General features: G+C 42.0%; 1 protein-coding gene across 1 annotated transcript in view; it reads right to left on the bottom strand.

Annotated features, from left to right (window-relative positions):
• Positions 1–21,854, bottom strand: part of dnah9l (dynein, axonemal, heavy polypeptide 9 like) — a 36,769-nt gene that overhangs the window by 580 nt on the left and 14,335 nt on the right. Inside the window, exons 35-89 of the mRNA XM_056391157.1 lie at positions 21,639–21,799; positions 21,029–21,185; positions 20,783–20,928; positions 20,553–20,669; positions 20,330–20,468; positions 19,532–19,624; positions 19,170–19,364; positions 18,752–18,829; positions 17,352–17,484; positions 16,861–16,988; positions 16,593–16,741; positions 16,344–16,494; positions 16,037–16,168; positions 15,753–15,926; positions 15,457–15,661; positions 14,777–14,942; positions 14,206–14,308; positions 13,735–13,872; positions 13,468–13,569; positions 13,081–13,242; positions 12,732–12,815; positions 12,225–12,334; positions 11,913–12,075; positions 11,593–11,716; positions 10,905–11,047; positions 10,616–10,777; positions 10,332–10,391; positions 10,064–10,237; positions 9,826–9,972; positions 9,526–9,639; positions 9,102–9,245; positions 8,195–8,377; positions 7,751–7,852; positions 7,285–7,419; positions 6,911–7,084; positions 6,570–6,702; positions 6,337–6,439; positions 5,954–6,076; positions 5,643–5,847; positions 5,299–5,463; positions 4,998–5,138; positions 4,533–4,703; positions 4,339–4,461; positions 4,023–4,216; positions 3,610–3,758; positions 3,198–3,325; positions 2,810–2,947; positions 2,605–2,694; positions 2,334–2,525; positions 2,036–2,155; positions 1,674–1,733; positions 1,161–1,343; positions 751–933; positions 540–655; positions 48–160 (exon numbers count right to left, since the gene is read on the bottom strand). Coding sequence (XP_056247132.1) covers positions 48–160; positions 540–655; positions 751–933; positions 1,161–1,343; positions 1,674–1,733; positions 2,036–2,155; positions 2,334–2,525; positions 2,605–2,694; positions 2,810–2,947; positions 3,198–3,325; positions 3,610–3,758; positions 4,023–4,216; positions 4,339–4,461; positions 4,533–4,703; positions 4,998–5,138; positions 5,299–5,463; positions 5,643–5,847; positions 5,954–6,076; positions 6,337–6,439; positions 6,570–6,702; positions 6,911–7,084; positions 7,285–7,419; positions 7,751–7,852; positions 8,195–8,377; positions 9,102–9,245; positions 9,526–9,639; positions 9,826–9,972; positions 10,064–10,237; positions 10,332–10,391; positions 10,616–10,777; positions 10,905–11,047; positions 11,593–11,716; positions 11,913–12,075; positions 12,225–12,334; positions 12,732–12,815; positions 13,081–13,242; positions 13,468–13,569; positions 13,735–13,872; positions 14,206–14,308; positions 14,777–14,942; positions 15,457–15,661; positions 15,753–15,926; positions 16,037–16,168; positions 16,344–16,494; positions 16,593–16,741; positions 16,861–16,988; positions 17,352–17,484; positions 18,752–18,829; positions 19,170–19,364; positions 19,532–19,624; positions 20,330–20,468; positions 20,553–20,669; positions 20,783–20,928; positions 21,029–21,185; positions 21,639–21,799 — 7,678 coding nt within the window. The remainder of the gene's footprint in view (positions 1–47; positions 161–539; positions 656–750; positions 934–1,160; positions 1,344–1,673; positions 1,734–2,035; positions 2,156–2,333; positions 2,526–2,604; positions 2,695–2,809; positions 2,948–3,197; positions 3,326–3,609; positions 3,759–4,022; positions 4,217–4,338; positions 4,462–4,532; positions 4,704–4,997; positions 5,139–5,298; positions 5,464–5,642; positions 5,848–5,953; positions 6,077–6,336; positions 6,440–6,569; positions 6,703–6,910; positions 7,085–7,284; positions 7,420–7,750; positions 7,853–8,194; positions 8,378–9,101; positions 9,246–9,525; positions 9,640–9,825; positions 9,973–10,063; positions 10,238–10,331; positions 10,392–10,615; positions 10,778–10,904; positions 11,048–11,592; positions 11,717–11,912; positions 12,076–12,224; positions 12,335–12,731; positions 12,816–13,080; positions 13,243–13,467; positions 13,570–13,734; positions 13,873–14,205; positions 14,309–14,776; positions 14,943–15,456; positions 15,662–15,752; positions 15,927–16,036; positions 16,169–16,343; positions 16,495–16,592; positions 16,742–16,860; positions 16,989–17,351; positions 17,485–18,751; positions 18,830–19,169; positions 19,365–19,531; positions 19,625–20,329; positions 20,469–20,552; positions 20,670–20,782; positions 20,929–21,028; positions 21,186–21,638; positions 21,800–21,854) is intronic.

Here is a 21,854-nt window from a genome sequence, read left to right as displayed (position 1 = left end):
TATATATATACTTAAATACTAAATATAAGTATATGGTATATGGTTACCGGTGAGAAAGGACTGTGGGTTGAAAAGTCCAGACAGCCAGACGACGCTGGGCAGAGACAGGTCCTGAGTCCAGCTGTCCAGCTCCTTACAACGCTGCAACACATCATTATACCTGACACACACACACACACACACACACACACACACACACACAGAGAATGAGAGAAATATTTCGATCGAAGCGTTTGCTACATGCATTAGTATACATGATAGTGCCTAAAGTATCTCAAATAGTAAATACATTATTTTGGAGCATTACTATGCATTGGGCACTATGCAGTTAAATACAGTTCCTTATACACAATATATAACAACAATCAATTGCATTCTCAACAGTATTAAATATATAACTCATTTAGATATGCAAACACACACACACACACACACACATACACACACACACACACACACACACACACACACACACACACACACACACACACACACACACACACACACACACACACACGCACACACGCACACACACACACCATATAGCCAGGCTGTAGGTGGAGGGGTAAGCCAGCTTGGTCCAGGTGTCAGGGACATTGTCAAAGAACAAGGCCGTCTGCAGCTTCTCCATCTCAGAGGAGATGGCCAGTTCACCCTATGACAGACATTAATTCACAGAGATTATGGTATGTGAGATGCAAATATTTATATATATACACACACACATACACTGTATAAATAAAAGCATACCTTGAGACCTAGGTCAAGCTCCTTGAGTGAGCGTCGTATCTCAGAGATGAGTGTGTTCATGCGCTCACACTCCTGGAAGCAGACCAGGATGTACGGGGAGCGCTCAGCTGTCTTGGAGGTGATGTCGGACATATTGTACTCTTCTGGTAGCTTTTCCAGCACCTCATCTAAAATAGTTTTCACCTGAAGGTAGGTGGAGTGAGTAAAAGAAAGAGCATAGGAAGAGAATTTGCCATTGTTGATGTGCTCCTCTCCACCTTGTTTCTTTGTATAAACAGATTAAATAGTTAAAAAGGAGTTAATAAATGTGTCTGTATGTTTGTTTGTTTGGGACCGAGTTCTTTTATATATAAGAAAAAAAACTAATCCCTTAAAGAAATAACTGATCTTAGAGGCTGATCTATATCTACCTTCTCCTCCAGCGTCTGTGAGGCTCCCTCCCCCATCACAGCATCAGGAGACTGCAGCTCCAGCAGAGTGTGAAAAAGGTTATCTGACGTCACCGTCAGGAACTCAATTTCTGCGTTGGGGTGCAGCCCATAATGCACTGGGCTCTCGTGGGGCAGCATCTCATCAATGAAATCATGGTAGCCCTGGAGATGTGTGGGAAGAAAACTGGTGAATGCCATCCATCTATTACTGTTGTCTATTCATAATAAATAACGCTGTAAGTCATTTGGTACTTTTATTAGATATATATATATATATATATATATATATATATATAGGTATATTTAATGTGTGCATTGCCCTTGTGGGACTTGAACTTTGAACCTTTATTTATCCAGTTACAGCTGAAAGGAACTCTCTAATATTTCATTGATTACTTGTTTTATATCCACACAAAGGACACACCACTTAAATGTTTAACAAGGTGTAACTATGAAGGTTAAACTTTTTCAAACTGTATTTTTTCCAGCTACCTGATAGTCCAGGTTGGAGGGGACAACAAACCCGGGAGCCAAAGCAAGCTTACGATCAAACTGGGAAGCGGAACAACAGAAAGAAGATTTTTTTTAGCTTCAGATCAGAGCACAGTACAAAACATAAAATTGTCCGAACCCAGACAGCCAAATTAGCTCGGTCCAAATCTGGCACGTCTGGTTGCCAGACACTCTTTAGTTTGCAGCACAACTGCTACCTTATTTGCACCCGAGCCAGTTTACATTAGGTCCTCTTGTGCTAGAACACAGCCGCCGTGTGTGCTGCCAAACTCTAATGACTACCCGTGGACGATCACATTCTTGTTCATCTCTCTTTGTCTCATTCAAGTACATGTACAAACCTGGTTGGGCTGCATGTATTCTTCCAGGTATGTTCTGCAGAGGCGTCTGTCCCAGTCATCAGTGATGTGTCCTCCATACATGATCTCCCCAAACAGATACCTCAGGTCCTCCCATGGCACCTTCATCATCATAATCATTACGAAAATCACTGCCAATGCAATCACCATCATAATCATCCCCATCAAGCTGTAGCAAACTGTAAAACTGCTCACTACACACCCAGAACGCTCTTACATGCACTTCTCTCCCAGTCAGCCAGTCACGCACCGTCTCATCCACTCAGACGACGCACCCCACCTGTGCATTGGCCTCCAGGTAGTTGTAGAGGACGTTTACGGATATCGTCAGGTCGCCGGTGTTGAAGGGATACTTTCTGTTCCAACCCTGAGGACCGAACTTCCTCCTCTCTGCCACGCAGGCATGGAAATAACACAGAGAGAAGAGGATGGTCTTAAACTCCTGCTCGCGACTGCACTGGTCCAGGATGTCCTAGAGAGGGGCCAATAAATCAATAAATCAATAAAAACATACAGGCAATGTTAACACAAAGCAGACAGCGGAAGCTCACCTGGTCAAAGTTATCCAGAGCAGCGTGCAAATTGGCATGCATGCCCGTGGGAGGCTCATTGGTGATCTTGATAGCGTTTTCCAGAATGCCCTGAGTAAAATATGTAAGATACAAAGATTTACACCTGCATTTAGCGCCACTACTAAAGTGCAGAACTGTAATCAACACACTCATCACGCCTATGTGTATGATACACTATCTCTACCTGTGGGATAATGTGCTCCTGAGGTGTTGGAGCTGACTGCGCGCTCATAAACACTCTGTAGTCGGGATGACTCTCTTCACAGCAGCGCTCCAGGAGCTTCTCAAGTGAACCCAGCCAGCGACCAACGAGGTGGATGTTCTGCGAGGAAATGGATTTGGAAACCCATAATCAAGACTGAATATAGTATATATAGCATGCACAGAAAATGACAGAGTGAAACAGCCAATTGCATTTATGAGACATTAAGGTATTTATAGATATTTTTGATTTGATTCATAAACTGTAAACTAAGCACATTTTAGATATTTAATATTGATAATTCGTTTCTATCCTATGTGTTCTGTCCATCCGGACGTTCAAAGGAAACCCATCTTTCTGGCATCCAGACCTGTAATATAACCCAGTGGCCCTCCTTGGCAGCCTTCTCCATGGCAACCTCTGCCACAGCTTCTTGGCCCTGCCCCAAGGACACATTGTGAAGCTTCCCAAGGTCGATAGTGAAACCAAGCTTCCTTCCTGAGAACACACAGGGCTGAATTTTTTATATGTTGACACAGACTAAAAAACTAACCTTCAGAAAAGAATAGCCTGTTGTTGTTGTTGTTGTTATTATATTTCCAGTGAAAAAACATGCTATGTTACTTTTTCCATGCATTTTCTAAATGGTAAAACACAAGCATTTCTTTATTAACATTTTTACAGCGCTACTGTCACTGCACTGTATAGCAACGTCCATTGTATATATGACTATGTATTTGTGTGCAGTCTGTGTGTGTTTGCAGAGACTTTGCGGACGGTACCCAGAGATTCCACGTCTTTAAGTGGGTCCACTCCAGGAGAGAGGATGAAGAACACAGGTGAGGCTGGACCACTTTCTCGGAAGGATTTTGCAAACTCTGTCTTTCGGCCCTCTGTATACTTAACACCAAGCTTCTCCTCCACAAAGTTCCTAGAGTATGTCAACAAAAAAAAAAGTGATAGAAAAGTGGATAAGGACCTAAACGCCTACGCTGTTAGATGCAGGTATAAACAAATTACAGTTAAGTTTATTTTTTATTATTTTATTAAGTTTTGAGAGCCCTTTATCCATTGCTGGTGGGAAAATAAACATTAGCCATCATCATTATGCAAATATCTTAAGAATAACACAGGAGGATTCAATGTATAAGAAGTAACATAAGTAACACAAGTAAAATAAGAAAATCCTCTGCACCTGAGAGCATAGGTCATACGGTCAGGTCTCAGTGCTCTCATCATGATGAGTTTCTGCAGGGAGCTTTTGCCTTTCCACTCCTGAGGAAACTTCTCCTTCTCCGGACACTCCGACTCCACCATCTTCTTCCAGCGCTTAGGAGAGCCTTCGATGTCCCGGTCCAGACCACGAAACTCATCAGTGAAACTCATCACCTGAGCAAAGCCGAGGAACAGCAGATGGTGATTTATGCTGTCATTTATTCCTGTGAGCCAACAAAAATAACAGTGTGTGTGTGTGTGTGTGTGTGTGTGTGTGTGTGTGTGTGTGTTTGCACCTTGATGGCGCTCCACGCTGCGTTGGACAGAAAGTCGAGGGGGCTGGTGTAGTTGTGATCAATGTTAAAACGTAGCAGGAAGTCTAGCTCTCGCACATCTATCTCTTTACTCATCAGGAGCAACTGAAAGTGGGAGAACACAGTTAGGGACAAAACACACACTCTCTCTAACACTGACACACACACACTCGCACCTGGAAGGCTAGCTGTGCAGTGAAGGTGAGCTTGTCTCTCTCAAATAGTCCCCTGCTGATGTAGTTGAAGGTGGAGTAGGTAACACGGTCTATGAGGGTGTTTACTCTGCTCTTCACGTCCTCACAGGCCTCCGCCATCTCAACCGCTTTGTGGAAAACCACATTGAAGGCCTGGGAACAAGGGATGGATGTTTGTTTTCGTTTAATAAATAGTTGATTAGCATCACTGCATGAACACAACATCACAGATTTCTTGTTAAGTTGTATGTTTTTCATCACTGGTTACGCAGAGTGCATTGCATGTGATCTTCACGAGGTATTTAGTGCCATCACAGTGAGAAATTGTATCGATGTGTTTTCTATTAGAATTTAAACTGTAGAGTCAATATGAGCGTCCGCTTCTTTCTAATCCACTTTGTCAGTTTCAGGACTGCGAGTGAATTCTCAGTCTTCCCCTCTGGTTACCTTGAGGCTGAACTGGTACATGGGGTTTATCTTGTTGAGATCGTTCATGATGAAGTAGAGAAGAGACGCTCTGACAGCGACAGGGCGATAGTGTTCTCTGGCTTCATTTATCTTCACCTCGTTAACTTTAGCTTCCAGGACCTGAGAACGAGGGATGAAAAGGACGCAGAGTGAATGAAAAGAGATGGAAAACGTAAAAGGTGGAGCACAGGAGGAGATGTGGAGGGAATATGTTTGGAGTTTAAAAGATGAATTTACTGTGATACTCAATCCACAGTAAGCCCCCCCCCCCCCCCGTTACCTTCATCTCAATCTCAGCAGCAGTGTGCTTGGTGGTCTCGAGCTTCTCCACCAGCACGTTGTCACCCAGGAAGTTGCTCTCTGCAGCAGACAACCTGGTCAGCAGCTCGTCCTCCAGAAGCTTCAGCTCAATCTTAAACATATTCTGCTGTTTGGTCAGTTCGCTCTGCAGGAAGAGCAGACAAACATTTGATTAAAAAAAATCAGATTGAACCAAAACCAACAAAAAAACGAATTACTTTTTGTCATCACTGCCATTATTATATAGTTAATCACTGATATAAAAATTGTAAGAAAGGTGAACCAATTGGCCGTATAATGAAGGGAAATAAGACCCTAATTTACCTTGAGGTGCTCGAGGTCAGGTCTCTCCTGATTCACCACCTGGGCCAGGAGCTGGTCCTCCAGTCCATCCCTGGTCACAGTAAAATTAATGAGGGTGGTTTGGGCTTGAATCTCTGGTTTGTAGTGAGGATTGGCCAGTTTAGTGTGCAGGATCAGTCTGAAGCCTGGGTGGAAGAAACACTCCTTGTCCCCGACCTTTATACAACTGTGAGAGAGAAGAAACAGCCAAGAACAGAAAAAAGAGGAACACGTGGTTGTTTTATACAGTTGTATGTTGCGCACAGACGCTCAGATGTGTGTCCGTGTGTTACCTGCCCTTCTTGATTGTGTGCCGTCCCAGCAGAGGGTCAATAACGGGGTCGATGGTCTCCTCGAGGTTCTCGATGAGGACAGTGTCGCCAGCCACTACAGCCTGTTCTATCACATCTACATAACTGGAACATTTAAATATTAATACATGAAAACGAGAAAAGTAACACTTACACGAATTATGTCACCTCCCCCACATAGAGAAAATAATAGCACTGCTGAAGAATGAGAGTGGCAGACAAACGCTGATGCTAATAGATGTGTTGTGATAGATGCTGTGCTGCCAAACAAACTTAAACCCTTCAAAGTAAAAGCTTTCCCCTCCTATGTCGAAAGTCTTCATGACCACCTGAGGATTTTCGAAGTGGAACGAGAAAACACTCACCCTCTCTGCCCGAGGCTGACGACCTTGAGGCTGCTGCCATAGCGACTCTTGATCCACTTGATGCCCTGCAGCTGAGGGTCAATGAGGAGAGGCCAGCGCTCACCTGAAGCAATGCGCACATGACCCACACATGGAGATTTATCCGTATAGGAAAGAAAACCTCGCTCTGCACTGTTTGTCTGACTTTCATCACCATGGTGATGCGATGTTGTTGATTTAATGCCGCTACTCACAGTTGGTGAGGATGGTCGCATTCTGAGTGGACATTTTGTCTCCAGGTAAGCCCTCGTTGTTCCACTGGGCCACCATTGCATCATCAGTCAGCATTGACACTGGATCCAAGCCTTCTGTCATGGGGATGGGCATCTGATGGAGAGACGATATGGAGACATTAGCAAAGTAAGAACTTATGGTTATACCGACAGGCAGCTGAGGGGAAAACAGAGGGAGGGAAAAGTGGATGGGGAAGAAAAGAGGGACAGAAGATTATCACAACTAATCTTAAAATAGACCTCAGAAGTAAGACATTTTTTTATTTTTGGTAGAATGTGTTCAGTGTTTTGTAGATTGTGACCTTCTGGCTGCGCAGAAACGGCATCCAGAGATTGTCCAGCAGCTCTCTCCTGTACTTCTTGGAGAAAGAGCCGGCATAAGAGATGAACGCTGCGGTGAGGAGGACGTCCCCACACAGTGTGTCCTCCTGTTCATGGTACTGAGCCACTGAGTGGGCCCAACGCACATTCTCACTCTGAAACACACACACACAACACACACACACACACACACACACACAGTGAGCATGTACTATTACGAAATACTTCAAAACTACAGGCAAAGCATGAAAGATAGAAATATAATACAAAACACTGCACAATATAAAACATCAAAAATCAACTTTCACAAATCACAAATATCTCTGGATCTCCTCGCGGTCGCTGCTGTGCCCACCTCAAGCCCTTTGACCAGCCGATTGGCCAGTTCTATTGTCTTGTTGGTGCGGTTGACCTCTTCCTGAAATCGCATTTTCTCTGACGTGGCTGTCTCAAATGCTGTTGTCAGAGTTTCCAGGCTACTGTCCAGCTCCTGAGAAACAGAGGAACAAAGGAAGGACCCAAAAAAAAAACAAATAAAAAAAAAAAAACAGTAGCTTTAAACCACATATGCACCTCTGTCTGGGCGTTGGAAGGGATTCAACTACTAGTGGTTGAAGGTGCTATTAAAGCACTTCCAGCAGGAATTAGTTGGAGAGAAATGGCTGCAGGAGAAGTGTATGGTGGTGTGGCCTGTAAAAGTCACTATAGCAAGTAGTTGGATTATACAGAGGCAGTAGGAACTTTGTGAAGAAAAAAGAAAGAAGGAAAACAATGAATTTAAGACAAAGAAAAACGGGGAGAGAAAGGAACATATTGCTTACAGCGAGTTTCTTTCTGATGGCTTCCAATTTCTCAGCAGCCTCGGCCAGATCAGCGTTGGCCTGAGACAAACACATCCTCTTCATCTCTACCTCACATAACACCTGGTGATACAACAAACACACACACACATACACACTTATTTCTGAGAGGGTGTTACAGTATAACCTGTTATCATGACTGGCATCAACATTAGAACTAAATTACCTACAAGATATTAAACAAAAAACAAAAAAGATAAAAAAAACATTATACATACACTTAAACTCCTATAATAAAGACAGCGGAGAAGAAAGTTGTACTTACAAAAATCTATCCAGGGCAGCACAATAGTTTGGGAAACAAGAGAAAACAACCTATCAAACAACCAGAACGCATCGCTGTACAGTGAACAACATCACACGGTGCGGCTTAGCTCGGGTGGCAGCTGGTGTAGATGCGAGTACCTCATGGAAGCGTATGATGTTGATCACCCAGGCGCAGAGCCCCGCAGCAGCCGAGGATTTCTGTCGTACAAACTCAGGGTTGAACTCTGGGTCACTGAGGTAGTCGTCTCTGACACACTTCACTGTGGCCTCGGGGATGTGCTCTTTGTCAAAGTTCACCAGAGCCTGCAGGAAGTCATCCACCTGGACGCACGCATTTGTGTGCAGGGGTGAGTGTGTGTGTGTGTGAGTTTGTGTGTGTGTGTGTGTGTGTGTGTGTGTGTGTGTGTGTGTGTGTGTGGATTTAATGAAATGGTGTCATATCACAGTCTCTCTCTATATATAATATGTTCACAGGGTTTTTGGATCAAAATCACTAGTGTGAATAGAGAAGTGGGATAAAATAAAAAGCTACACATCTTATTGGCAATCGACTCTTATAACACAGTGTTTCCTAAAATCTCATTTTCAGTTTTACATATGACTTTCTTTAATTAGGAAAGTGCCTTGTTTCTCTTTGTAATCTGGGCTGTGTGGATCAAGAAAGAAGCAGCACAAAGAACATAAAATATAGAGGCTATAAAACCTGTCACAAAGACTAATGAAGACTGATACTAGTAATAATAGGTAAATTTGAAAAGAGAAATCAGGGACTGCGTAAAGCAGATTTTTCAACTGTTAAAATACCATCAGTCAATACACCATTAGAAGATAAATGAAAACACAATAAACATAAATATTAACTTCCCGGTCGTGTCGACAGCTGGGACAAGATATGAGGCATAAAAACAGCTGCAGCAGTTGTGTTGGATGTGAAACAATGTTATTTCAGCAGTTCGGGGGAATTTATTTGTGATGGACTCTTTGGCTTTGTGGTAGAAAGCCATTAATCTGAGAAACACTACAAGGTGTCAGTGTAAAATATCACCTTGCTCATAACCATCTTGGAAGCCTTCCAGCTGCGGTCTTTGGGGATTCGGCCTTGGGGAGCCAGAAGCACCAGAACAGCTGCAGAGACATTGGTGACGATAGCTGGAGGGTTGGGGAACGTCCTCAGCTCTGTCAAGTTCAACTGGATGAGACACACACACACACACACACACACACACACACACACACACACACACACACACACACACACACATACACACACACACACACACACAGATTCATTTGGGAGGGCTGCTGGAATGGAGACAACCTTGTAACACCTTTGTCTTTGTTTATTTGCACTGCTCGCGATGAGCACATATAAAAAAAGACTGAATGAAATCAAACACATCAAATCAAATTAATCAGTTGTGGTGAAAGGTTTCATGTCTCCGTGTTTATGTGTGTAGAAAATGTTTTACCCTGTTTAATGTATTGAGGGCTGCATTAGCTGCCTGTAGGGCGGGTTCAGCCTTGGCCAGGTCCTCCTCAGTCTCCTGCTGCTGTTTGGTCACTTTAGCTTGAATTGCTGCCACCTGAACAATCAAAAAAAAGAAAAACAGTCATGTACGAATGGATTGTAGCAAATTTGGCTTATTTCTCTCCCATGTAATTACTCCTCTTCCCTCTCTCCTTGGAGCTCTCTAATAATTTTAATAATACAGGGCTTCTTGTCTATTCTTTTGCATCTTCAGAGGCCCTAGAATCACACACATTCTTACCCTTTGCTCCTCAGCATCAGCCACAGCCCTCTCTTGGTTCAGCTTGTCTGTCTGCTGTCCGATCTTAGCGATGAGAGCTTCGATGTCTGTGTTCCTCTGCCACAGCTCCACCTCCTGCACCGCTAGCTTGGCTTTCAAATCTTCCACCTGAAAAAAAAAAAAAGAAAAAAGTGAGAGCAAGTTGGTAGGATATCTAACTTTGGCATGAATTCAGGCAGCACAGTGAACGTTATCTGACCTGTGTGGCGGTAGACTGCAGTTTCTGTAGACCATTCTCTAATCGTTCCATCTTCTGGGTCAGCTCCGTGCGCTTTTTCCCCAGCAGATTTCCGTACAGCTTCATAAACTCCAGGAAACTCTTTGGGGTGGTGTAGTTGAAGTGCTTCTCATTCTGCTGGTACTTGACACTCACCTGGATGGTGCAGTTATAAAGCAAGAGACCGAGAGACGATGTCAGAGAAGATGTCATGGTTGGTTATCACCCATGGTGCTTTGCAGTAACTCACCTCATTGACGCTGGTGTGGGCGTGAGAGATGAACTCACAGATTGATGCCCTCACATTCGGCTGCAACGGATGAAAACGCACAAAGATTTATGAATTTAACACACTGGCAGCCATTAGCTAAAGTAACCACATTTTGCTAATACCACTGACAAATCTGGTAATATTTCACTTTTGCCATGCAATTGCTTGCTCAAGTTTCTACTCTTAAAACACCAAAAGAGAAGAAGAAGAAGCAGTTGATAGGTGAAAGAAAGTGAATGAATACTAGCTGAATGTGTTGTTACCTCCAGACCAGGGATCTTCTCTATGAAAGTAGAGCTGACAGACTGCAGGGCATGCTGAGGCCAGGGGTGGAACCAGTCTATTGCTGTGCAATTCACCAGAGCTGGAAACTTTCGCGCACGTGTCCGCAACGTGAATCCGACCGGAGAGAAACACAAGACGACCTGGAGGACAAAGAGGATGACGGCCGACTTATTTCACAATTGATAATGTGGTAAAATGTTTCATATTATATTTTGATGCCATATCTTAAATGCTTTTTAATATAACATAATAAATGATGTTTCAGACCTTGAGCTGTCTTCGTATCCTCTCAATAAAGAAGCTCCAGCAGTTGTCTCTGGTATCTATGAGTCCCAGTCCTCTGAGCTCAACGCGGATGGATGTCACAATAATATCCACTTCTTCATCACTAAACAGGTCTGGAATATCCCCTGAATAACACAAACAATAAAGACTCAGAGTATGTATTTCTTCCTATTTATATAACGCTACAGCTTCTCCGAATACAGTTGCTGATGGCATTTAATGCCATTTTATCCCAATTATTTTTCTTGCAGACATTGTGCTGTATTTTAGCTGCAAACATTCAAAATGTCATTCATAACACACTATTTTTGGACAGAATGTGTAAAAAATATTAATTTTATTCCAATCAGATTCATATACCGTCCCATTAATGGAATATAATGTAAGTCAGTGCTAGAGTTTGGCTAGAGTCTGTCGTTTCACCAGCCAGTCTGTGTGAAATGTGCCTTCTCTGCTAGAGACAGAAAATAAATCTGGCTGATGAAATTTTCATTCTGTCGACTGTTAACTGAATGTATGCTCTGAGAGGCTTTGACACGATAAATTCACATGTAAAAGAAGGAAGTTGGCTCATTATTCAGGTTTGACAACAAGAGCTTTTACACACTAAAGCAGAAATCATTTGCTTATCAAAAGAGAGGACACTCATCCCAGGCCGGGGCAGCCAAACCTGAGGCCAGCATATCGTTGATGAGCACCAGGAAGCGTTCATCTGGAATCTGGGCGTCTGTGTGAAGGAACACTGTCCCAATGTTCTTCACCCCCACCTTTATATACAAGGCTGCTATATCACTCTGGACAGGAGGGAACAATGGATACGTTAATATGTCACTTAATTAATCGAGTGAAAGTAGGAAATAGAAAGAGAGAACAATGCCACAGTTTTATTGAGGGTTATTATGTCATTTTGCATCAGTTTCGCATGTGTGTGTGTGTGTGTGTGTGTGTGTGTGTGTGTGTGTGTGTGTGTGCGTGTTAATGCATATTTACTTTCAGGTCATTGATACCATAGCCTTTACGCAGTGTGATCTGGAAAACCTCCAGCATGCTGAGGAAGGCGGCCAGCCGACACAGACTCTGCTTCCCGCTCCCCCCAACCCCCACCAGCAGGGCGTTACCATAGGGGGCTTCCAGGATACGACTGATACGACACCTGAACACAAACAGCAGAATTAACAGCGTGAGTGTGTGTGTGTGGTCTGTGGTTCATGTTTGTACTCATCTGTGTAAATTCACCCTTGTGCGTGTTAGCATATGTTTGACTGAAGCTTGCGTACACATGTGTGTGTGTGTGTGTCTTACACATGCTGGATAGCTTCTTCAAACAGTACCAGGTCCATGACAGCGTGCAGCTCATTATAATGCTCCAGAGCATCAGCCAGTGTCTTCTGGAGTTTCTCCCAGTCTGAAGCCTGACACGATGGCCAAATAAACAAATTTGAAATGAAATTGATTCTCTTGTCACTATGTGGTTACTTCCAGATACGTAATGAAATTAAGTTCTTATCAAGACTTGAGTCGATTAACTTTCAATTCAAACCCCATAAAGAAATGAAAGGTAATTAGTTTGCTAATGACAGTGCATTCCTCCTCATTTATTTCCTGACAGATTAGACATGACAGCCGCATTTGTGCCATAAGCTCTCCAAATATGTGAGCTACAGATTAACCACATACTAAATTGATTTAAGTCAAAAACAATTAAATTCACCCATTTTTATTACCACAGTTATTAAAAAATAAATGGATGCTTGAAAGGAGCAACACAAAATCCAAACCGGAACACCTCTGACAAGCTTGTGTGTTTACCTGGTGATAGCGAGGCTCTCCCACTCCCTGGGCAAAGTGACAGTACACCAAAGGCTGGTGGATAAAGATGGACTCATCTATTCCCTGGAAAAAAAATGGTCAGAAAGAGATAAAAAAAAAAGCAGGAAAATGCTGAACCTACGACAGGCCAGTTTATTTTAATTTATACAGTGTGACACTGTTTGACAACCTCTATAAATTGCTTAGAAACATCATTCATGCTTTCTATGTTCTTGGATCTGCCACGCGGGTTGAAGTGTTGATTGTAAAAGGATGTTAATTGCCTAATATTGTATATTTTTGAACATTTTAAAGATTAAGATGCTACTGTATGGTCCTTGTTTCTTGCCTCAAAATATCTCTTGCCGGTGTCCAGCAGGATTTTATTGAAGAGCTCCACATCTTTTTCTTCCATCAGTTTGTCGGAGTAAACCCTGGAGCTCTCATGGAGCCACAGGTGAACCAGGTCCATGGGGTAACGGATACACTCTGGCAGGGCAAACAGGATGCCCTACACACCAGGTCAGGAGTAAATACCATGTGATGAGATTACAGACAGTTAACATTGACATTTATTTCCCACATTACCATCCAAACAAATCAGGAAAATGTAGTTTGGTAGCTGAGGTCTGTATATCACTTATTGCTAAAAAAAACTTAATTATTACACCAATAATTTCACTTAGTGTAGTTTTGTGATGTATATATGCATTTTGAATGACTGTGCATGTGTGACCTGGAAGATGTTGGAGAAGTCTCGCAGGTTGAAGATGTAGTGGAAGCGTATGGCTGTAGGGAGGAAGTTCTGACTGATTTTCTGGTGCAGACAAATAGCTGCCTGGATGGATAGATGATAGAAATGGTTGTATAGATATCGGCACAGACAATATTTCTGGGCAACGTCATGCCTGTATTGGTTGATAAAATGACAGACCAGTGTTGGCGTGCATATAGGCTCAAAGAGTGTCATCAGGTTTTTAATGCACTGATACTAAAGATGCACCTGTATGAGAGTTCCCACTGAGCGAGAGACGCCGTAGCTGAAGCCTCCCTGAAGGAAGTGAGCCGACAGGATGCTGGAGAAGATGGTGGCCAATGCATCAGCACTGGGGAAATGTACCGCGAACACTGAGAAATGCCTCTGGAATGGAAACAGGGAGATTTAAGAATTATTTACCATCAGGAGTCTGGCTCAAAATCAATTTTACTTTCTGAACTGACTCTGAAATCTGACTTTAATGAGCTCAATTAGTGTTTTTATTGGTTTCTTTTGTTTATCATTTCTGTGCATAAAGTGTGTCTTTGGTTTTCACAACTGATTTTGTTCATTCGTTGTTTATATTCATTAGGGTAAATGTATTTCCTAACAATGTTTAAAAAGCTAGATAAGTTACTCTTATGATGAAAGTCATGCTCCTAGTATTTTGGTTCTATACTATGTACTGTATGTACCTGTGTGCGTTCAAGTCTGTACCTGTAGTCTGGGGTTGATAGAGAAGCTCCCAGCTGTTGGGTTCATACAGGTAATATACTGGCAGTTATGTATTTCCTTCAGTACCAGTCGTTGTCTGTCATACCTGAAAAGTTTCACTTTATTTAGATTCCACCTAGCCATCACATTCTGTACAATCTCTGTCTACCGTACAGTACACAGCGCTTCCCCTCGGCTGGTGTGGGAGGCGAAGCTTTTACTACGCTTAACCTAACGACTTATCAACCTGTCTCTACTCTGCTCTGCTCTGTGTGTGTGTGTGTGTGTGTGTGTGTGGAAGGGCTAAGACACACACACACACACACACACACACACACACACACACACACACACACGGTGAAACAGAAAGCAGGAGGAGAGACACGCCACCGTAAATGACAGCAAAACGCAGGAGAGACTCACACTGAAATGAAACAAGTGCACATAAATTAGGTAAATAACATAAACAAAATATTTTATCTATGTACTGTTTTTCTTGGTTTCTTGGGTGTACATTTCAGCAGCATGTAGGCTTTGAACATGAGTGTGTCCATAATGTTTGTCTCAGTCTTACCAATGGTTGTAGTCAAGGTGCTGGCGTATGAGTGTGTGCGGCTGGACGGTCCCATAAACGTCTACCTCAGGCATGTTGAGGTCGTCTATGAAGTAGATGAGTCTCTTAGCCGTAGGAGGAGCAAATTTACGACCAGCTTTCTTCTCCAGGGGTTTCTCTAGGACACCTGACGTCCGTGTAATGAATAAGACGGTTCATGAAAGGGAGAGAAAATTACTCACTTAACACAGAAGATGTGTAAATCCCAGAGGAGTGCTTCTCAATTCAGCATCAGGAAAAGAAACTTAAAAATACACGGATAAATCAGAGCTTGTACTGTAGTGACTGCTGTGAAATTTAACTACTATTAATAGGCAAATGCAGTGAGCCACTAAAAGGAGACGTAATATATTGTGACACATAGTACGCCCAGGGTCAAAATCTTCTTTGTAGCGGGGATATTCACACAGTATATACAGTAGTAAGGGCAAGGGCATCTGAAAAAAGGAGAACTGGTATTCTATTTAAACAAGAACATCATGTCCTTCCTTATATATATAATAATTCATCAGAAACAGAAGTAACAATTTGGACGTTAATAGACAAAGTCAAGAGATACAATTATTTAGCTTTTCTTCTCTTGCACTTTTTGTGAGAACTGAGATCCCAGAAATATTTGTTCTCATTCCTGTGATTCTTACGCTGCAGCATGGCTGATGTGGTGTAATAGTTGAAGGGGACTTTAGCCACCATGTAGTCTTCCTTCAGCTTGGCGACTTTATCAGAAACCAGGATGGTCTTGCCCACTCCAGCGTTGCCCACTAACATGATAGGTTTGCCTCTCTGGAGCAGCAGGTCCATGAAGTAGGTCAGACAAATAGTTTCCGGGGTGTGGACCAGCACCGTCTGAAACAGACATCACATGACTTGATGTCCATTTACTTGAGCGTAAATATAATGCAAAGTAATTCTGTTCGTACACACCCTTTGTACACACCTGTAATGGTACATCAGGTTCCAGCTCAAATGGCACCATCTTCTCGCTCCAGGGGGTAAACTTTTTAGTCTCAGAGTCTATGAAATAGTCAAAGACGGTGCCCTGGGAGGGAAACTTCACTGCCCGCATCTCTTTAGACCACCAGCGACTGAATTCGGCGCGATAGTCGTTCAGCTGAAACGGGTGTTTTGGAAAACGAATAACATGAATTTACTAATTGTAAGCAAAGTAAAATGATAGTAATACAAAAACGTTCATCCAGCAAACATTCAGTTAGTACGCACATGATCCTGGAAGAGAGCCCCGCCAAAGGCCCAGACACAGGCGAAGACAAAGTAGATTTCATAGAGTTCTCGGGGAGAGTCGGCTGGAGTGTTGTCCTTTGTCAGCAGGCAGTCCAACAAGGAACACAGCGTCTGATTGAGCAAAACATAGAAACGCAATAATCGATTAGACAAGATATAGTAACACATTTTTGGACAATATACAAAAACACAACATAGAAATTCAACAAGTGCACACTGAGAAGGCAGGATGACACTAATTAAGACTCTTCGCCTTATACAAAACTAGCATGCTCTGTGTCCTCACCTGCACCATGCTGTTCTCTGGTATGGGAGTGATAGTTTTCAGGTTGCATCGCACTTGTTCCAGGCAGTATGGCACATACTTATCAAAGAGAATGGTGAGGTTGGCTCGTTCTGATTGGGCCTGTCGGGTGTCTATCCAGCTTGTCACATAACTGAGAGCAGAGTAAAGACAGCACTGCTTAGCCAAAATACAAATTCAGAAGAAATAGAAGTCTGTGATTTTAAATGTGCATTTGTGTGTGTGTCTCACGAGCTCCAGCCAAGGTCCTGTGGGTTGACAAAGAGTATTCCTGCTCTGGACACAGTAGCTGGAGTAGCAGCCCTCAGATGACAGATCTCAAACAGCAGACGCATGGAGGAGGACAAACTGATCCTCTCATTACTGGCAAGAGTCAGTACCTGGAGAGAGGAGAGTACTTATTATTGTTTGGGCTTTGGGTTGGTTGATGTAAAACTGAAATATCAGCATTAGAAGAACGGAAACAGGAAAATATCAAAGAGCAAAGCTGTACTTTCACCTTGTTGTCATCCATAACTGTGTTGAGAGACTCAATCCACATGGGGTCAATATCTCCATCCAGAACAATCCATTTGGGTCCATCATGGCCCACTGAGGTCAGCTCCCTCATGGTAGAGGAGAACAGACCTAATGTAAAGGGGAGAGTAAAACATCAATTTGAATTTTTTTTTTTTTTTAGATTTGTGCTGGTACCAGACCATAAGTGGGGCAAAAATGTCACAAACTATCATTTAATGTTGTACTAAAACAAACTCATGTAATGGAATCATAGTCAAATTATTCCATATCTAAACCATTCAAAGGAGAGCTAACTCTGAACCAGAAAAAGTACTTTAAGAAATTCTAATTAATTCTGAGAAGAGGCTTGGGAATAAATTATGGTCCTAGCACCAAAATAATTCCTGCTTGACAGTGACCTAAAATTTGGAGGAAACACTGGTTCCCTTGATCATCACTTATTTATTATTAAATTCCTTGTATATGCCTCACCATCTTTCCATTCTCTGGTAGCAGGGTGCAGGTATCCAAACAACTCATCTGTGGTCACGGCTTTAGGGTTGATATCGTTCCATACAGGCTTCATCTTCATGTTTGCGTAGGTTCTATGGAGAGTCTTTAGGATCTGATGAATAAACATACTGTAAATCTATGACACGATGAGCACATAAGAATACTCTGTGGCAGTGCAGTGTCAACCCAAGACTGTAGCAATAGTGGATGTGTTTGACACCTCTTCTATGCAATAAATCAAAGATTTATGTAACCCAGAGAAGTTGAATCAGCAATAAAAGTGAAGAAATAAAAATAAATAAATCTCTGTGTTAATGCTGAGAAAATCATACAGATCCACCTGGAATAAACAGTCATTAAATATTGCACATGTATATGCTTAAAACAGTCTAATTGGTGAGAAAAAAGTGTTTTGTTGACAAGTTTGACAAACAGCCGACAAAGTCAAGTTCAGTTTCACTTTAGCCAATCAGAAGCTTCGGCCCGCCTCCCGGCTGTCCACTGATTGGTCACGTTAGTGAGGAGGCCAGACGCCATTGATAACTTAACCCTAATGAGAGTTATGCGTGTTTTGTGGTAGGAGTGGTAAGAAATTCGGTTAAGCAATGGAGTAACTCACTTAAAGTTAATGTTGTGTTTACATGCTATAAGTCATACTTTATCGTAACCATATAAAATCACAGAGTGGATAAAAACAGAGAACACTGTTCCGTTCCTGTCCGCGCACTGAGACCAGACGCCATTTTCCAAGCTAATGTGCTAATTCATTGCACTGGTGAGTTCAATCAGCTTCTAGTTGTTTAAAGATGTAAATTTAAGTGGGGTTAAAAAAATATTGCTGATTAGCAGATATGTTCTGGCACACTGGTGTGTTAAAGAGACTGTTATTTAACTGTTTTTAACTGTTAACTGTTTAAATTTTGATGCGTTTTTTACTATTCGCGTTAGTTGCTGCAGCAGAGCTACTGATTAAGATGTGTGCTAGTGAATCCCTCTTTCAGCATGTCTTTCAGTGCACAGATTTCAGAACATTTTAATTGTAACTTCAGTCTACCTGCTTTTTACTTGCTTGCCGTTCAATATAAGCAGTCAAACTCTACAACCATGTCCTGTGTCTCTATTTCACTATTATCCCGATTATATTGACTCCAATCGTTTCTTATTCTGTACTTAGTCCTAAGACATACCGGTTACATCTAGTTTCAAACTGAAAATGTATGTGCTTTGTATGTGAGGACAATGGTTACAAGTCAACTCCCATATAAAGTGGCATTAAAAATAAGTAGACAAATACTATTTTGCATGGCGTCAATCAAACCACATGAAAACACAAACAATGTATGTGCTTTCATGAATACAGTAGTTATACAGAAGTTAACCTGGCTCTTTCCAGTTCCTGGTCCGCCAACTACAAACACAGAGTGCCTGACAGCCAACAGCTCCTCCAGCTGGGTCACCTGGAGACACAAAAACACAGCGTCATATTGATTTCTGATCATATAAATACTATTAATCACACATTTACATTTCATCCTGACAATTCACAGAGCTAAACTATAATTCTCAACTATAAATTACTTTTGAACATTGATGAACTGTGCCTGTGAAGTTTATTCATCATAGTTAAATTTTTTATACAGTATGAACCTTGTCTCTGATCCTAAGAATAGCTTTTTTCCCCTAACTATTCTTTTTTGCAGCAAAAAGACATCCTGGTGCAGCCATTAAAAAAGAGGAATTTTAATTTTGCAGAGGAGCACTTCCATTTCAATATAATATTAAAACAATGAGACACACCTTAAGTATGAAATTCTCCTCAGGCTGCAGGCGCAGTTCACTGACTGACTGGCGAACAGCGTTCTCCAGCTCAGGGTCTCTCTTCCTGGGCACATCCAGCTGAGGAAACAGGTCACTGATCAGCCCCAGGAATATGGGCACGTCACTGGTCACTATCTTAGGCAGGTTGAAGTCCCTGAGCGCCCGCATTAGCACCTGGGGAGAAAATTATTTTTTCCATATAGTAAAGAAATGCGATTATAAAATCAAATTTGTGGAAACTACAAGCTACATGATTGCACACAATTGGTCTTATATCTAATAGATATGATATGATTTAGTGTGAATGACGGCACACATCAGTGATGAAGATTGATGCATACCTGCTCCTCAGGCCTGCTACGTTCCTCTCTTTTTAGAGATCCTGCCACAACCAGGACTGACTTGATGGCTCTTAAACCCCAATCATAATGATCCTGACAGATAAAGGAATAAAGGTATGTAAGTCATCAAACGGGAATGATAATACATAACATCTTTCATAAAATTGTTTTAGTCATGTATTTCAATACTGTTGAAGAGGCTTATTGAAAGTCTAAGAGGCCTATATTAATTGTGCAATTACAAGGATCAGCACATAGAGTAATTACCCTGAAAATTACTGAAAATTAAAAATGTGAAAGAATGAATGAACCTTATTCAAGAGCGCCTTCTATTTCTCTTCATATACTGTATATCCACCGTGGTATACACAAAAGGGTTGATTAAAGTGAAATATAAATAAAAAAGCTGTAGCGATTAATCATCCTGTCAGCCAGTCACACGGTGAGCATCTAATGAATGGGCAAACCACATATCAAAGTCAGGAAAATATGTCATAGCACCACTTAGTACATTTCTTTGCAGTACAATAAAAATAGAGCCAAAAGTTGAATTAATGTCTAGAAATATGGTATCACATATGTTTTAAATTCAGAGTTAGAAGCAGAAGTCTTCTAACTGTAAAGATGTTGTTTGCTTAATTCAACCAGAGACCTGAGCTCACATGATAATCCAAATGAGACTTCTCTTTGCATTTACATTCACCCTAGATTTTTAGATTGTCTATACTCATCCTAAAAGAGCCCAGAGCGTAATCATTGTAGCGTCTGTGTCTTGACAAATCAGTTTTATGTACGTACCTGCTTGGAGAGCAGCTCTTTACAAAGAGTGTAGAGGCTGATGAATTTGCGTGCCAGCAGACGAGCGTCTATAAAGCCTTCTGCCACCAACATGATCTCACAGATTAGCTCAAAGTCTGGGATCACCATGGCACAGGGCCTGAAAAGTCAGCAAATCATTTTTGTTTTTAATCAGCCACCTTTAACATAAGTTAATTATCTCCTTAATCTCTCTGTATCAGACCTGAATAAAGCCTTGAGGTTCTCCGGGAGCTCAGCCCTGCCAGCGTAACCAGGGTTCAGAGTGATGAAGATTCCCACTGTTGGTTTCAGCTCAATCTCCTCTCCCAGGAAGTGGAACCTATATACGCACAGGACCAGGTACAGATTACAAAATGGGTGCATAGAAATCATAGACGGGATTAACAGAAAAAAGGGTGAATAACTTTATGGATAGTTTACAATGCAGTCTACCTCTGCTTCTTGTTGCGTACAGCATCCTGTATAGTTTTGACCTGTACAGCTACCACAGACAGCACTTCCACTGAGATCCTGTTAAATTCATCAAAGCATCCCCAAACACCTGTCTGAGCCAGCCCCTTATAAATGTTACCTATGGACTGAAGAAATGTGATAGAGAAAGAGTAAGGGTGGAATCAATAAACAAGTAAATGTGACATACATGGACACTACGGAGAACATCTGCACAGTCCATGCTACCTTGTAGTCCATCTGCTCTGAGCAGTTGAAAACATACACCATGATGCCCAGGGAGCGTCCAAGGTCCTTAGTAGTCTCAGTCTTACCAGTTCCAGCCGGGCCTGAGGGGGCACCACTCATAGTCAGATGGAGGGACTGGGTCAGGGTTATGTAACACCTAACGGAAGAAAGATTGAGGTATAAAACATATTTAACCAATGCAATAACTTTGGATTCAGTGGACCTGTGTATTTGTAAACAGTGTGGTATAAAAGAAACGCTGTAATGTGTGTGTATTTATTGGTGAATGCTATAGAACGTTGACACATACATGACTTCAGTGATTGTATTTTTTGCAGTTTTTTGATCGCAGGATGTTGACAAAGCAGTCGTGTCTATCATTACACTCACATTTTCACCTGCTTTAAACCACTACGCATCTTCAAGTGTTTATTGTGACCCTTATTGTTGCTGTTGAGAAAGAGGAGTCTGTTACTATTGTCTGTCTTCACTCTAACCAAAGAAAGGTCATATGCCACCCCTCTCTTTTAAGGACACATCTTTAATAATGTGTACAATCCGTCTGCATGTACAGTATATTGGTAGCATATTGTGCCATGTTTATGTGTACCTGTCCGTGAGTGGAGTGATGACCAGTCTGTTGGTGTTCCCCAGGTATTCATAGCTGAACTGGAACTGGGCATCGCAGATGTTTATGTAACTGTGTCTGGTTTCATCATCCCAGCGATGGCGTAACTGGGACAGCCAAGCAAATGCCTGTCCTGTTGTCACCTAAGGGACATGTAAAGTAACACCAACAGGTAGGTCTAATTGTTTGCATAAAACT

This window comes from Seriola aureovittata, chromosome 12, assembly GCF_021018895.1.
Source record: "Seriola aureovittata isolate HTS-2021-v1 ecotype China chromosome 12, ASM2101889v1, whole genome shotgun sequence".
Classification (NCBI taxonomy): domain Eukaryota; kingdom Metazoa; phylum Chordata; class Actinopteri; order Carangiformes; family Carangidae; genus Seriola; species Seriola aureovittata.
Note: the sequence above shows the minus strand (reverse complement) of the source record. Positions and strands in the feature narration are given on the sequence as shown.